Raw genomic sequence first — 16,851 nt, 5'->3', positions numbered from 1 at the left:
AACATTATCATGAAAGTATCTACTATACAGTCGATAAATACATTCTGAATGACACATAAAACTAAGATGATTGGATTCTAAGCTAAAGCACTGGATTTGATAGTCTAACGATAGTGATAACTGTTAACCAATGTTTCCTGATGCTGTGTTGATATGAATACAACCTATTTAACGTATTTGGTGGTTTCATGTAGTTCATTAGTTTTATTTACAAACTATAAAACTATATCATCAGAAAACAGCATATATATTCTTGCAACAAGATATTGTTGTATATCTACCCGCAATATTAAAGAAAATAAGTTTATTGTCAATGGAATAATGTTTGTTCATGGAATTGTCTCAGGGGGGATATAAACTGTTTGGGAAGATAGTAAAATTCTTCCTGTGAAAATTTTCAAAGAAACACTCAATTGAAATGAAATTTTTATTGATCAAAAGTGACCTCTCAATTTCAAGTGTTTACAAAATAAAACTTACAACAAATTATATGTCACTCTTTAGCTAATATGATTTACTTATTCCACATTTGATAATGCATAGTCTTTTACTGAAGACAGGTATTTTACTGATATTCACTGATTTATTAGGAATAATCATATAAATATACGATGTGTATGTAACGAAACACGTAGATATCTCATTGTAATGTTAATTATTGAACCGATCATACCGATTCTAAAAGTTATCATTCCAACTTAGTAATTGACGTTTGGTATTATAATCCACAATAAAGGTAGTTAACTTTGACATTCATTATCTTATATCCTAAACAGCAGAGATTAGATCAGAATATTTATGTAGATAACATTCCGTTCTACTTGTGCATAAAGATTGTAACTTCAGTCAATATTGAGGCGGTCCGCACACGATGCAAATATGCCAATAAGAGACTGATTAATTGCAGTCCTGAATAACAATGGGAAGATACAAGTAAACAACAAGTGAATCTAGTGTATGTTGGCTTTATTATTTTACTCTAAGTTATTGTATGTCATAAAAGATTCATATTATGACATTGAAATTTATTTGGTACATGAGACTGTAATATTTCCTTGACAATGAACCATTAAATATTGAAAAATAATGTCCAGTCAGTACAAAACAATATAACATAACATCTTGAATAATGTAGTTTTTTGTTTTGAAGGTAAATAAGTAAAATTACATATATGGAAAATCTTGAAAATCGTTATCACAAAAATTGGTTTATCCTCCACATCTTCTTAATCAAAAGTAGATTAATTCAAATAATGAATTTCTATGCTGCTTTTAATATTTTCTGTGTGATTTAGTCTATTTAGTCTTTGAAAGGCATCAATTTCTATCTTAACTTCTTAAGTAAACTTGGACACAATATTCCGAGAGCTTAGTTACTTTAAATTGGATATTAATATAATGAATACAATTGGTAGAATGCCAGAAGAAACTTCTACATTGACATATTTAAAGGTGAAATTCCTACACATTTCAGCCCCGTTCAAAATTATGGTACATTTACCAAAACTTCTTATTTTACTCAAGTTATTCTTTTATTTTCAGTGAGTTACTGTAAGAGTTTGTTATCATAACACAAACAACTTCGAGTTGTTTAGCGTTACTGTAGTGAACAAGAACACGAGTGGGGGACAATCGAATGCATTTCAACACAAATTACAGAACATCTTAGTAAAATCTTAAAATCATACAGTAAACACTTAATTTGCAAAATGTCAATCAATTGTCTAGAATTTGACTGTTCCTTTTGCAAATATCAATCCATCGTCTCAGATTTCATTGTTTCTTCATTTTCATACTAATCGCTTGACGTCCCTATTCTTTCCTTCTCGATCTTCTACTTAAATACATTCTATTCCTGACCATCATTATATACTACTTATGTGAATATAAGCAGCTCACACCAAACTGCTATATTGTAATATATATAGCGATTATTTCTTAATTATTTTCCACTAGTTTATTACATTTGAATTTGATTCATGTATACTTTAAATAACTTCATTATAACTTTTATATTCTTATTATAGGTGAAGTTGATCCAGTATATCATTTGCTAAGATGTGCTGCGAGTAAAAGTCAAACTACAGCTGTAGCTACAACTGGTATAATGAATTCTAGAATTAATGCTAAAACAAAATCCTCTGTACCCGATACACCTATAACAAGTAAGTTGATTGTCATTAACTGACAATTACTCAAATGGTTTAAAGTAATTGTTTCGTAATGTGTTGATAATGTGAAGCCTAGTTTTTAGTCATGCTCTTTTTATGTAGAACTAAACAATTTATTTTGCATATGATGTTTCATATAATCTTTGCTGATCAGGAGAAACTTTATGCATTATAGAAATCTTCAATAAATATTTTGTTTTTTTATGCTGGAATGTTCCCCATGTTCTGAATGTCAACAAAGATTTTTTTATCTGTAGCAGACTATTTTAAAGCTGTTGAAATTATCAAAAGTTATAAAATTCGCGTTTACGGCTGTTATACACTATTCAAACAAACAGAAAAGATTAAACTTCTCATTTATATTACTCGGAAATCTAGGTTCTTTGAGTATTTATTTATTCGTTTGACTTGAATATTTATTTTTTGATGTTCAGTTGAGCTATGGCCTTACGTAATTGTTATTTGTAAGCATGGAAAACGCATTTGGGGGAAGGGAAATACCTGTGTTAAAAGTTCTTTTTCTCAGAAGGTTGTTAGTTGAATACTCTCTGTACATATTTATTCATTTCAGACTAAACAAGCTTTTAACTATTTCAAAAAATAACTTATCAACTAGTCATAAATAAGAGTATTTTAGTATCATTTGTAATCGTTTGAATGTAACTAAGTTTGAATCACGAGAAGAACAATAACTCATAGATCTAACTGAGTGCCAAACAGTATGAAACGAACATTCTGGATTCCATTATTAGTTAGGTTTCATTTATTTCATATAAAAAGGATACTTTGTAAATCGTAAACTAAATATGCCAGGTACGTATAGATTGTATCCGTGTTGAAATGAATCTAAGAATTTGTTCTTACCATTATATTACATATAAAGCCTACTATACAACATCTACTTTACAAAAAAGTGTTTTAATGTTACCAGTGTTGAGACGACGAAAGACCCTACATAATCCGATTTATCAGCTTTTTGCTCATAGAATTTGTCCTCCTGTGTGTGCTCTATATAAACTATGTGATATAATCAGTTTTATTAATTCGTTTGAAAAGATTTATTTCTGTTGAGTAACAGTTTTTAACAAAGGATGAGTATAAGGAGTCATTTAAAATCACTTAAATACGTATTATACGATCAATAATCTAAAACATAAAGCAAATGAACAAATTGTTCTTTAGTCAGTAAAAGAGAATAATTGTTTAAATTCGCCTGGTATTGTTTGTTTTAATCTTCCTATTGTTATTTATGAGTGCAATTGATCAGTCTCATGTTGGCATATATGCATCCTGTGCGGAATGCTTCAATATCGCCTTAGGTCAAAGCTTTATAAGAAAAGATGGATAGTGGCTAGCAGTGGAATCCAGGACACGGGTTTCGTCCTATTTGAGACTCGTCTGCTGGATGTACCTGCATCTCAGAGTTGATGTTCGGTCTGGGACTCGAATCCAGTACCGTTCGCTTTAAACGATATTGCATTATCCATTTAGCCAGTGGGAAGATACGAGCAAACGTTGTCAAGTGAATTTAAACTTCACCTCATTGCACAAGCAAGTGGCTATCAGGACTTGGTAGCGAAGTGGATAACGCCATGGCGTTTGAAGCAGACGGTACTGCTTTTGAGTTTCTGAATGAACATCAACTCTGAGATGCAGGTACATGCAGCTGACGAGTTTCAAATAGGACGAACCATGTGTCCTGGATTCCACTGCTAGCCACTATCCATCTTTGCTCATAATGAATGTAATTGTTTGTTTTTTATGTCGTCCGTAAGTTATTAAAATTTAATACATACCATTACTACGGATAACAGCGACCAAGAAATCTCAGTGCAAATAAATGGTGCACACTGTTCAAAGCGATGCTAAGCAAATTTGTTTTATGGGCAGAGTAGGCAGGTTGCATCTATGTAGTCAATATAAATAAAATATAGATGAATGACTGAAGAAACATTACTAGTTGTCATTCTACGGTTTACATAATTATTTCTACTTGACCGCGATCACTCCACAATTTCAATACTAAAATGAAAACAATAAAAAACTGTATTAGAAGTCTTTAAACATTTACGCGACCAACCCATCAAGTTCACTGATGACATTTGTACTTTAGTTCCCTGAAAACTTGGAGAATTTGTTAGTGGAAAAATGGGCTTGTGTTTGAAACACTTGATTTGCAGTGGATATGTAGCAGAATCAAACTAAATCCATTTCTGTTTGGTTAGTAAAGCATTAGGACTGTGCTGTCATTTCTGTTTTTCATCAATGAAAATTTATCTATTTTGTGAGAGTATATAAGATGTGTGCCTTTGATATAAATGTATCGTTGTCTTTTATCGTTGTTTTCTTTGCAAAATCTGTGCTGGAATTATTGTTGTTTAATTTATTTTCTGTTGTTATTATTATTGTCAACGTTTTTCATATACAACATATTTGTGTCCATTTGTTGTGTCATATCATTTTTCTTATCAATACAGAATCAGAGTTAACAAAGAAGTTCACAAATCGTTTAGATCGCAGTACATCACTGAAAAATAATACAAACCCATTTTATTGATTGGAGATCATCCTGTATGAATTCACCAACACTATGTATTACTCTTTTTATACCTTTAGCCTTTCACTATAACTTATCTTTATCTTTTCCTTCATCATACAGTTATTCACTAACCTATCCACTATAGAAATGCATGTACATGAAAACTCTCTCTCTCTCTCTATACATATATATATATATATATATATATATATATACTAATGCACGATTACATGATTTCTTCATTTTTCTATTACTTATTTTCTCTTTCTTTTTTCTACAAATGTTCGTCATCCGAACAAACTTTCAATGATATATATGAACAATTAAAATTATGCTGTATATTTTCGTTATTATTGTTACTCATGACAGCTGAACATAATTCAGTTGTTCTTTGTTTGTATTCTGTGACATATTTGTTGTTTCTTTACTGTTGTTATTGATATATTAGTCATAGTAATCAGATCATACATCGTTACAATTTGAATATTAAAACAAGAAAACAAAACATATTCAATAATTTGTTGTTGTCCGTTATCACATTTTTTCCTCATTTTATATATGTGTAAATTGTAAAACCTATAATTACATTTATTAGTATTAATATAATGTAATAGTAGTATTAGCAGTAGTAGTATAAATACTACAAAGGCAACAGAATATTTATTTTTCATATCAGTGTTATTATTAGTACAATCATAATTATAATTTATTATTAATTGAGTTCATTATTGAAATTGATAAACAATATTAAAACATTAATATTTAGACATTAACACCGTTGGATGCCGGCTCAATGGTCTAATGGTTAAGCGCTCGAGCACAAGACTGATAGGTCCTAGGTTCAAATCTCGCGGAGGTGTACGTTGCTGAGGACTCCCATATTGGGACGAAACGGCTGTCCAGTGCTTTCAGGTTTTCCATGGTGGTCTAGCTTCAATTGACTCATGAATTCAACTAGTGAAATCTCTAGAATCTCTACAAAACCCCTTCTGATAATATTAAGAAGTATTCATAATTTCCCATAATTCACTGCATTACTTTTATTATAATAAATGGTTCGATGATTATAGATAATAGGCAATAAAGTAAATTCATTTTGAAAAGAAATTCCTTTGAAATATATATATCATCAGAATAATTGTAATTTATGTCATATAATGTTACTTCAGATTAGTTATACTCTCTAAGTCATATTTTATAATGATGGGTTGTAAAAGATGAATGATAAGCATAAATGAAGTGTTAGGTGAAAATAGTTGAATACTTTCATAGGGAATTCAATAAATCCAAACATTAATGTATTCAATAATAACAGTGTACTTTTACAGTTTTTCCTAAGATAAGAATGCGATATCTTAGAGTTGTAATTTAATTTCTAAAAAATAGTTGAAATTTAATTAATTTGGACTTTTATTTTATAAGTGGTTACTAATTGTATATTCAAATCTATTTGATGCGTAACTCTGACGAAGGACTTGCATCGGAAATGTAATTCAGTAAGAATTTTGTTAACTTGTAAAACATTCAAAATGTTTGTAGGTATCATTATCAAGGTTTGACTTGATAATTTTGAATAAATTGAGTATTGGGTAGATTATTATAAAGAGATTAATAAGGTTGTCATAATCCAATAAGTAGAAAAATTAGAGTTTTTGACGTTTGGTGACTCAATTTAAGCCACATCTGAAAAAATCAGAATTGTATTATAGTTTTGGTTATTATGTTAAGCCCGTATACCTTATTCTAGCTTTCGGACAGCCTATTCTATTCATTCTACTTGAGTCACGTTTTGACCTTATTAATTATTCGTTCATCAATCTTGACTGCTTTTATATGAGCGCGTAGGTGTGTATACACTTCTTATCCCATTACTCATAACATGTCTGTAACTTATTTTTATGTAACTATAATTACTGGTTAAAGGGGTGTTGGCTTACCCGCCATCTCCACTGCGCGTCGTTCCTCTTTCTATTCCATTCGCTTCATATACAAAATATATGTATTCAAAAGTCCATTCTCGTTATTCGACTTATTTAATTCCGTTGTTGACTAACCCGATTTAAGTCGATGAATATATACAAGGATAGGCGACATATATATTTCAACAACAATTATCATTACGATCTCCTTGAAGTCAGATCTCGGGTCACTAAAGTGGAGAGCCCTTTGGACAAAATCGTTCGGTCTAAATGACGACAAAATTAAGGGCCCCACAGTATATCTAAAAAAATTGGCACAACCTCTTTTACCATGGTCTTAATGTCTCATAATTTTATTTCTTCTTCATACTTTTCCTTCTACACAGCCATCTGCTTCTCCTCCTATCTTCTCTATAGACATTTTACGCCCAATTGATTTATTTATGCTTCTATGACCCTCCTGATTACGTTTCATCACAATTTCAACATTTTATCTTACCATGCTTAGCCATCATTTCTCAATTATAGTTTACCCATTTATCTTCATGATAAATACTCAAGCCTTTACCAACAAAAGAATTACTAGTTTCTCTGATAAAACAACTTCCCTATACCTTTGTTTATTCTACCTCACTGTTAGTATATCTAATAGAAGTTTATTAGAACTATTACTGTCATTTATTTTTATTTATTTATTTATTTGAACACATAAATACAGGTATATGGAGGCATAAGATATATATGCGCCATACAAATCTCATTTGATTTGTGTGAGGGCTGTGATACTGCTCGGGTGCCCAAACTAAAGCAGGTGGTTTTCTCAGAGGGCCACACCCAGTGCCTTCGGTCTAAAGGTGTGATCCACAAGGCAGTGGAGCAACGTAAGGAGATGCGGTCCCATGATAGCCGGTGACCAACGATTGGTTCACACGCCATTTATTCCGTCAGGATCATGGAGCCCATGTGCACCGTTGGTTTGAATTCATGGTTATCCAACTCCCCTAAGTGGACTCTCCGTGTCCACCAACCCGGTTAAAGCGCCAGACATTCACTTTTCGTTTTCTCAATTTCGTAAACAACAACCCCGCCACGAGAAGGCAGTGAGTAGGAATTCCCTGGTAGAGGCTATATACGCGTGGCCATGTGAGAGTATTTCGAAAGGAAGAGCGGACCATCCCCACTCTCCGCCGTATCAGGGCTTTGGAGGCATTTCTGTCATTATTGTCATCTTAAAAAATAAGTCTATATATTTGCAATTGTACATATCAAACATTATTTCGCCGAAAAGAGAACTTTTCGCTGAACCAATCTTTCTTATTTTATTAACTGAAATTTGACATGCTATTGCAGTTTTCAAAATTATTAAATCATTAATAACTATAAATAATTCGATTATGATTAGCATATATAGAATCATTGTCAATTCCAAATATATATAGACTTGAAGTGAATCAGTATAGTGATTTAGAATGACAGCAGCTACTTATTAGTTTAGCATGGACAGTTAAGCGATTATCGGAATAGCCAAAAAGGTCTATGTAAGAATATAGGTTCATTTTAAATTAGAAATCATAGATTAGATTTCAGATTAAATTTTACTTTCAAAGTTATGCCTTAAGCATATTGTGATGATTTGACATTAAGGTCATGAAAATTGATATTGTCGTTAAAGAAAATTAAGATTAATGCTTTAAAATTAGTTAAACTGAACTCTACCTTAATTAAAGTGTTGAAAGTGAGTTAGAGTAAAAAGTTATTTCATACAGTAATGAACATTGTGATCTGATTAAACAAAAAAACGATTTATTTGAATTTATTTGTACAACAAATCCAAACAATTTTCAGTCACTTATTTCTCTTAGTCTCAGATTACTAAGCTTAGTAATGTATTAGGATTTGAACTGAAAATGTTATGGCCAATCATCTACAGAGGTATTTCATTTACTGTTCAAATTAATTTTAATATTCAAAACAACATACATTTGTAACTTTACTGGGATTACCATTCGACTAAGCAGTACAATGTTTGTAAAATCAAAATGTTATAATCTGATCAATAGAACCACTATTTTTGATAATGCCTAGAATATCAAAGAGAATGTTACCGTCTACTGTCAAAAACTGATCTATATAAATCAACTTATCTTTTCGCCTGGAAAAGATTAGATATATTAGTGTGGTTGCAACTGAATATCACTAATTATAAAAAATGGGAACATTATTTTTACAATGTTGACTACTAAATGTAATGTACTGCATTTATGTGATAAGTCTATTATTTGAACGCCTAATCCAATTTCCTATCCACTTCTAATAACTCCAGATCAAACCAACAGGGCAACTTGTACACACGCGAAGTGCAAAACCGAAGACTAGTGATAAGAATTTATTTAGCTACCAAAAACATTTATAAATACACCACTTTTCATATCATATATTTACATTTAGACTAGAATTCAGATTTGTCTAAACTGAAGTGAGTTGTATGTAATATGTAACATATATGAACACATATTTGTCATATTATACAACTGAGCGTCTCTAATCCTTTTTAAGATGTGGACACAAATCACACACAATTGGGAAGAATCAGTTTCACATAACATTTCCAATCCAATAGATTAAGCTGTTATTAACTGTATCTTAACAACAAGTAATCTTGATAAGCCTGGACACTAAATGAATGATACTTTGCAATATTCAATGTATCCAATGATTTATTTAGTTTCTTCAAATATTAGCAACATGATTCTTCATGAGGGATAATTCAGCTGTAATAAAACCTTTTTGAGATGATATGACAGTGTTTCATTACGTTTGTGAGAACCAGTGTTCAGAAAAGTTTGGAACATATCAAGAAAGAATAAATCTCTCTGATATTTCAAATTGTATCTCATCATACATTTCGTAGTAATATTTCAAAACCATTATCTGACTTGATTTCTCCGGGATACGTAAATATCGTAACTATTTATTACAGTTGTATATGGGGAGAAATACGTGCGAGTCACTAGATAAATTTCTCAAATTCCAAAAGTAAGTAATTGTGTGTTAAATAATCATATAGTAATATATTAGCTTGTTTTATAAATGTGACTGTAAGACCGGGATGTTTTCAATAATAAATAGGTTGTTCTCAACAAACATTAAGGACAATCTGATCTCCTTTTTATTTTTTTTATTTGAAAACTAAGAGGTTACCCCTTATAGAATGATAAGGTATAATAATTAGATTTATATACTGAGAGAAATAGAATACAGTTGTCGCACAACCTCTCCTTAAAAAATCGGATGTCAATTACTGTTACGTCCTCAATTCGTCTGCCTACCAATACACAGGAGAGAACTTGTCTCGATCTAGTTTAAGTCCTTGAGACGATAAGGTATCTAGTTCAGCCTTGAGGCTAGTAATGCTTGAGTCCGACTTATAACTAAACGACTGTACAAGCAGGTAGACAAAAAATATTCTACCATCTGACTGACCAACAATCAATGAACAAGAAAGGCTTACATTAAAAAAAATGTAAATTAGACAAATGAGTTTTGAATATTCCAAATTTTTTTTCTTCCAGGAACCAGGGAATTCAGCACAAACAGACTAGCTGCAATATATTTCATTACGTATTATTGTCTATATCACTATTTGAATTAATAAACACCTTTTTTATGTTATTTAATCAAATAAATGATTCTGAAACTAACATGAAGTCAACAGTTCTATTCTTTGAGTAACAAACTCGGTAGCGTAATACGCGCTTCTTTATCTATCGAAATCGAATGTTTAGTAATATAACAATATTATTGAGTTCCAATTGAATGTATTAGTACTGGATTTATATAAAAGTGAATTTGGACAAGTCGATATTTAATCTGATTATAATATCATTATGAAGTTACCTTGCATGTATATATATATATATATATATATATATATATATATATATATATATATATCGTTTAGGTAGCTAAAGTATAGACTGAAACTGGGAGAGTGATCAATGAAATTTAGTTATTTCTTATTGAAAACAAGTAAACTGTTACATTTAGGAACATGAATGAAACTAATCGATAATTAGTTTTTATCAATAGGGAATGGATTACTTAGTTTAACATGACCAAACTGTAGGAAGATAAACCATATAAAAAAACAAAATAATTTACTCAATGTTTTCGTTAAAGTAATAATAGTCATTTAGAACTCAACAATTCCATTAACTAAGTTATTTATTTAGAATGTTCGTTTGATACACTTTCTAACAGAAAGTTTTAAGAATGTATGTAAACACGTTTTATTTTACATTGTCATAGCCTACTCAAAAAAAAGGAGCAAGCATTATAAAATATGATTGAAAATCAACCAGACTATATTCTTTTTACAATGAAACTTTTGTCAACAATCTACGAATAAATTGAGAAAACTCTATATTTTCCATCTGTAAATGAAGTGAACACTATCATACTCATTAAGGTCACATATCAGTTTTGTCATGTTAAGCTACTGAATTTGAACAAATGATAACTTACGAAGAATAAAATGCTTCTCATGTGGTAATTTTTGGTTCATATGCGTTTAGAGAATATTCTACTAATGTTGAAAAAACCTTTGGGAGTGATTTTCTATTGTTGTTCATTGTATCATAATTCACTTAGACAAACTGTTTTAAATTTGAAAAAAGTGGACAATACTCATAACTCGTTTTACACTGAATGGTAACAATGACAAAACAAACAAACGTTACTATACAGGAGAGATCGCCCACAAAACATATAGTATCAATTTTAATTGAAATCACCTTAGGATAGGTAAATGCTGAAACGTCAGCAACTGTTTCAATGTAACTTCATATAAAAATCATTTGGGTTACCAAGCATTTCATAAGTCTAAACAAAAAATCTAACAGAAAGTTTAACTTATTACATTGAACATGAAGAAATATCTTAAAAGAATCAAACAGATTCCTATGCATCATTCTGACTACTTGATATATATAAATACTGATGAAAGCTGTCACGAATAGTAGTTCTTCCAAGTAAATTTAAATAAAAGTATCACTCAAATATGTAGCTGACATTTAGCTGATCCTATCATTTTCATCACAGTGATATGTAAAATATTTTCTAATAATCTTCAATTAAAATAAATAAGAGTAAATTTGGAATGCAATAGTTTTGTTATTGGCCAGGTGTGATAGGTTCTTCTTAAGATAATAGTGTTTAGTAAACCTTGGTCAGTGATTTGAATTTGTGCTCTGTAAACCCTGATTATTCATTCATTATCTCTTCTAACACATTACCACCCTCATTTTCCATCATCATATTCAATGGCTATTTTGCCCAAGTTGTCAGTGTTGGTATAACATTTGAAATATAAACATTTATTTTTAAGTATTTTTCTACAAACTCTGATACAAAACATAATCTAATTAAATTTGCAATGTCTATAATCCTGGATTATAAGTGAAACTAATTGAAACGTGATATTAAGCCTTATGTAGAGAGAATAATACTTTGGATTACATCAATCAGATCTCTTCAACTTTTACAATGAACAAAAAAGAAATCACAGATGGCTAAATTGAAGACATGAAAGTATTTTGATATTATTCATTGAAAAAAGTATCAGAATGTTATGAGTGATGTGCTCTTATCACATATCATCTTTACATTGTAATCACTAGTTTTTAAGATATCGGTTTCATTGAAGGTGTTTGATAAATAAACTGTATCATGATACATTTAAACGCTGTTGAGTTTATATCGTTTGTAGAACAAAATCTTACAAAACAGTGCCATTATCACTTACCTATTCATTAGTTTCCATGACATTTATACTAACTTCAAGTTATTACTTAATTGAACAAAAGGATTCTGTCAACAAAATGCTTGTTTTTTTCTTAACTTTAGGCATTCAGTATTAAATGAACCATACATTGAATATTGACTCATGATCTCAACTATTGAAATAACTATGATCTCCACAAAACCCCTTCTGATACTAATCAACATATGCTCACTAGTGACTGGCTTCAAGAGGTATATCCTGAAGTCCTAGTGAGAAGCAATGACCAGTGGGGTTCAACCAGGTCTGTTGTGAGATAGTAACTCACCGAACACAATGGCGGATGTGTCGTTCAATTTCGTGTCTTAGTTGAAGTTAGACATTAACACCGTAGGATACCAGAAGGCTCAGTGGTCTAGATGTTAGGCGTTCGAGCGGAACGGGATCCTGGACGAGCACTTCTGAGGAGTCCCACAATAGGACGAAACAGCCGTTCAGTGCTCCCAGGATTTCCATGGTGGTGACGATAATCTTAAACTACGAAAGAACATATCTACTAAAAATAGTGATAATGCATATGGTGAATTATAAGTCATTGGATCTCACATATGAAGCATATGATGTATTATAGATTTGAATGTTTAGTATTTGAATGAATTTAGTAAACTAGATTCACACAATTTTGTTGTTTATCACAAAATATAATTAGTGATCGTAGTTTATCATACTTTACCATCAATTTAATTATTACTGATTATGTAGCTCTAATTGGCATAACATTTAATCCTCATATATAAACGCAAAGCATTTGTTTGATATTTAATAATAATATAACAACAATATGGTTAGCTCAATATTGGACTCAATTTTATTTATCTGATTATTGTAATCGGAAGTGTTAACTAGGGCTTTATGTTAACATATCTTTAAAAAGACTTGTACCTAAGATATCATAAATCAGTTTGTATATGATGTAATTACTTTTGGAGGTAGATTGTTATCATTCAAGTCAAACAAAAGATGATAACTCCACTCAAGTACATGTATACGAAGCATTTATCACCCTTGCTTATTACAACTTTTACGATATCTCTTTAACATAATTTACATCATATGTTATATATATATATATATAACATAATTGCCAAAAATAAGTCATTATTGGACATTTGTTACGTTAACTATGCTTTTGCCTTATCAATATGGTTTACAGATTCCAATATTGATTGAGGTGCCATAAACCTACTCTTTTTTTCTGTTACTAATGCGTAATTAATTTTATAGTCACTCAAAGTATTTAATTCAATCTGCATGATAATGTGAATGCCTTGAGCGGATTCTCAGCCTGTAATTTATTAAAAGTACTCAATATTTAAAGAAGTCATCCTATATTATTATCAAAAACAAATAAAAGAATAATCATCACTTTTCCAGTGGGCTCTGAAATAAATTTAAAGAAAAGTCCATTCTTCGAAACTAAATAATCGTGTTCTATCAATTTTCTTGAAAAATATTTATACAATTGTGGAAATAGCCATTAATCGTAATCTATGAAGAAAATAAGGGAAACAGTAATGTATTCATTACTTATTGACAAGTAGTATACTAAAAATAGAAATTTACAGTTTGATTGTTTTATTTTTCTTTCCAAAAGTCATGGTACTGATGATTACTAGTTTTAACTATTCTAAATCAATCATATTGTCAGTTACTGTATCACGTTTAATTGACGTTTGTTCTTATTTTTTTGTTGTTATTATTAAGGGTAACATCGGACAAACTAACTTTGATTTATATTATTGTTTTGTAATAATCAGTGAATTTTATTTAGTATCTCCATGAATCATATGAGAGATGGATTGAAAACATTTTGGTCTAATAAAGTATAATACACATATTCTTTTACATTGTTAGGTAAACTATAATACTAAAATATATTGTAAGTAATTTGTACACACTGATCATTGAAAAATCTACAATGACTAATCAGGTTATGGATAATTGTATTAGCTAAACTAAAGAAAATATCAGTCTGTAAGAAACTATTCACATATTTGTTCATTATTCTCATGAACAATCATAAACATGCAGAAAAAATGTTTTTGTTTTGCATTATGTATGTTTAAAAAGGTTGATTATTATGGAAAACACAGTTAACATTTGTGTATATGAGAATTACGTATTATTATGATAACGAATGGTGTTTATATTGTAATAGAATTATACATATATGACTCATTGTGTTATTGTGTTGGATACACTTTTGTTAGGCAATTTCATATGTATATTAAAGTGATTGTACTGATGGTTTATTGGTTATTTATTATTAGAATGGGGATAGTAAATTTTAATAGTTGAATTCTTGAGTCGATTTAAGCTGAACCACCATTAAAAACATGAAAGCACTAGACGGCCGTTTGGGACTCTTAAGTAGTACACACCCACGATCCCGCATGCGAGATTCGAAACCAGGACCTTCAGTCTCGAGTGCGAACGCCTAACCCCTAGACCTCTGAATCGGTATCCGAAAATGTTAATGTCTAACTTTAATCAATCCATGATCTTGCGCAACCCATCATCCACTGTCTGATGGTAGATACCTGTCTCTACCAGATCCGTCATCAGTAGAGTTCATTCCGCGTTGGGTGCGAGACTGTTATCTACTGAAAACTATGCTAGTATTCTTTTAACTCCAGTATAACAAAGAAATGAAATAATTTACTGTTTCAATGACTTACTCAATGTTTGATGACTGAAGAGCTTTCTTCTTACAAGAGGTCCCACAAAAAATGTCAACAACATCCTTCAATTCTCCGCCATCCAGAACTTTGCCATAGTAAGCACATATAAAAACATCAGGTTTGATTATCATTTTTTATCTGTACCATCTTTACTACAATTGTAGTAGCCAAATTAATAAGTATCTTTTTAATATACTGTGCCCAGTTAGTTATTTGTCAGAAGTAGTAACATATGGTGGGATATCAATGCACGTTCACTTCTGAACAAAATTTCAGCCTTGAGAACATTAGCTTTTCTGGCCAAACCTTCTTTCATACTTATCACTGAAACATGGTGCTCTCAAGCAGTATCTAATTCAGAATTAAATATCCAGAACTATCGACTCTATTGCTGCGACAGAGAAACTAGGCGAGGAGTTGGTTGCATTATATATGCTTTGGATACCCTAACAACTAATAAAGTTGAAGATAGTGTCCTGAATAGTTTACCAGAATCACTCTGGATATCAGTCAACACCCTGAATCATAGTCTACTACTTGGATGTATATACAGAGCTCCTGATAGTTCGAATAATGGGAATGATCTTATTATCAATGCATTCATGCATGCATCTTCTCTAAACTTTAATGCTAAGGTTATCACTGGGGATTTCAATTATCCTGGGGTCAACTGCAGTACCGGTAGTTGTCAGTCATGTAATGATGAGTTCTCGGCAACCATTAACATGCACTGCTGGTCACAGTGGATTCGTACCCCAACTAGAGGCGATAGTATACTCGATCTAATATTTAGTAGAGATGTTATCCCACTATCTGTAAAAGCATACGATGAATTTGAAAGCAGTGATCATAAGATAGTGGTTTGCGCTCTTCCTATCTATCTCTCTAATAACCGGCCCATTCAAAAAACCTGTCAAGATAGAGACTATAAGCATGCTGACTGGGACCTCCTGCAGTCACTGATTAAACTTTCAGACTGGGATAACTTTTTTTCATGTAATAGTCTCATGGATGCTATCGACGAATTCTATCTGATCATTAACTCTTGTTTAGATTCCTGTGTACCTCTTAAAACGTACAGGTTTAGTAAACCTTACGAATTATATATACCAGCTAAATATCGTAATAAACTAAAACGCCTACAGAATCGTTATTTTAAGTCAAACGACTACACAGCAGTTGTACATATAACAATAATTTTTAATCAAATTAAAGAGAAACAGGTTAAAAGCCATTAATGAGGAGCCGTTAGCACTTAATACTAACTCGAAAGTACAAAACTTAACTCTCCTTTTCAATAAACGCGCTAAAGCAACTCGAAATGTTGATATACCGTGCATCCAGCATAATAGCACTTTTATATACGACTCTGAAACCATGGCCGACCTTTTCAGTAGTATTTTTGACAATGGTGTAGAAATCATAAGTGGCTCTGCTTCAAAAGTTATGTGCGTGACTAGCAACTCAATAAAATCTATCTCCTTCACATGCATGAAAATTAATAGGGCTATAAATACCCTTAGGCTTTCGAGAGGTCATGGAGTAGACGGGATTTCATTCTTTCTCTACAAATATGCTTGGTTTGATTCCTTTCTCAGCAATCGACATCAAATAGTTGAAATTAACTCTTCATTGTCTAACGCTGTCCCTGTTAAAAGTGGTGTAATACAAGGTAGTGTCTTAGGTCCTTTGCTCTTTTTAG

The 16,851-nt window shown here is 31.1% G+C and overlaps 1 protein-coding gene across 2 annotated transcripts in view; it reads left to right on the top strand.

Moving 5' to 3' along the window:
- The window catches only part of MS3_00009924 (uncharacterized protein), a 111,728-nt gene that overhangs the window by 35,850 nt on the left and 59,027 nt on the right, over positions 1–16,851 (top strand). Inside the window, exons 4-5 of one of the 2 annotated variants that reach the window (XM_051218331.1) lie at positions 2,028–2,165; positions 4,649–5,485. In XM_051218331.1, the coding sequence (XP_051074183.1) occupies positions 2,028–2,165; positions 4,649–4,728 (218 nt within the window). In that variant the 3' untranslated portion in view covers positions 4,729–5,485. Of the gene's footprint in view, positions 1–2,027; positions 2,166–4,648; positions 5,486–16,851 lie in introns of those variants that run through there. The other variant, XM_051218330.1, reaches the window with a different exon arrangement.

The sequence above is a fragment of the Schistosoma haematobium genome, chromosome 1, assembly GCF_000699445.3.
Source record: "Schistosoma haematobium chromosome 1, whole genome shotgun sequence".
Lineage (NCBI taxonomy): Eukaryota > Metazoa > Platyhelminthes > Trematoda > Strigeidida > Schistosomatidae > Schistosoma > Schistosoma haematobium.
The sequence above is the reverse complement of the archived record's forward strand: the minus strand, read 5'-3'. Positions and strand labels throughout refer to the sequence as shown.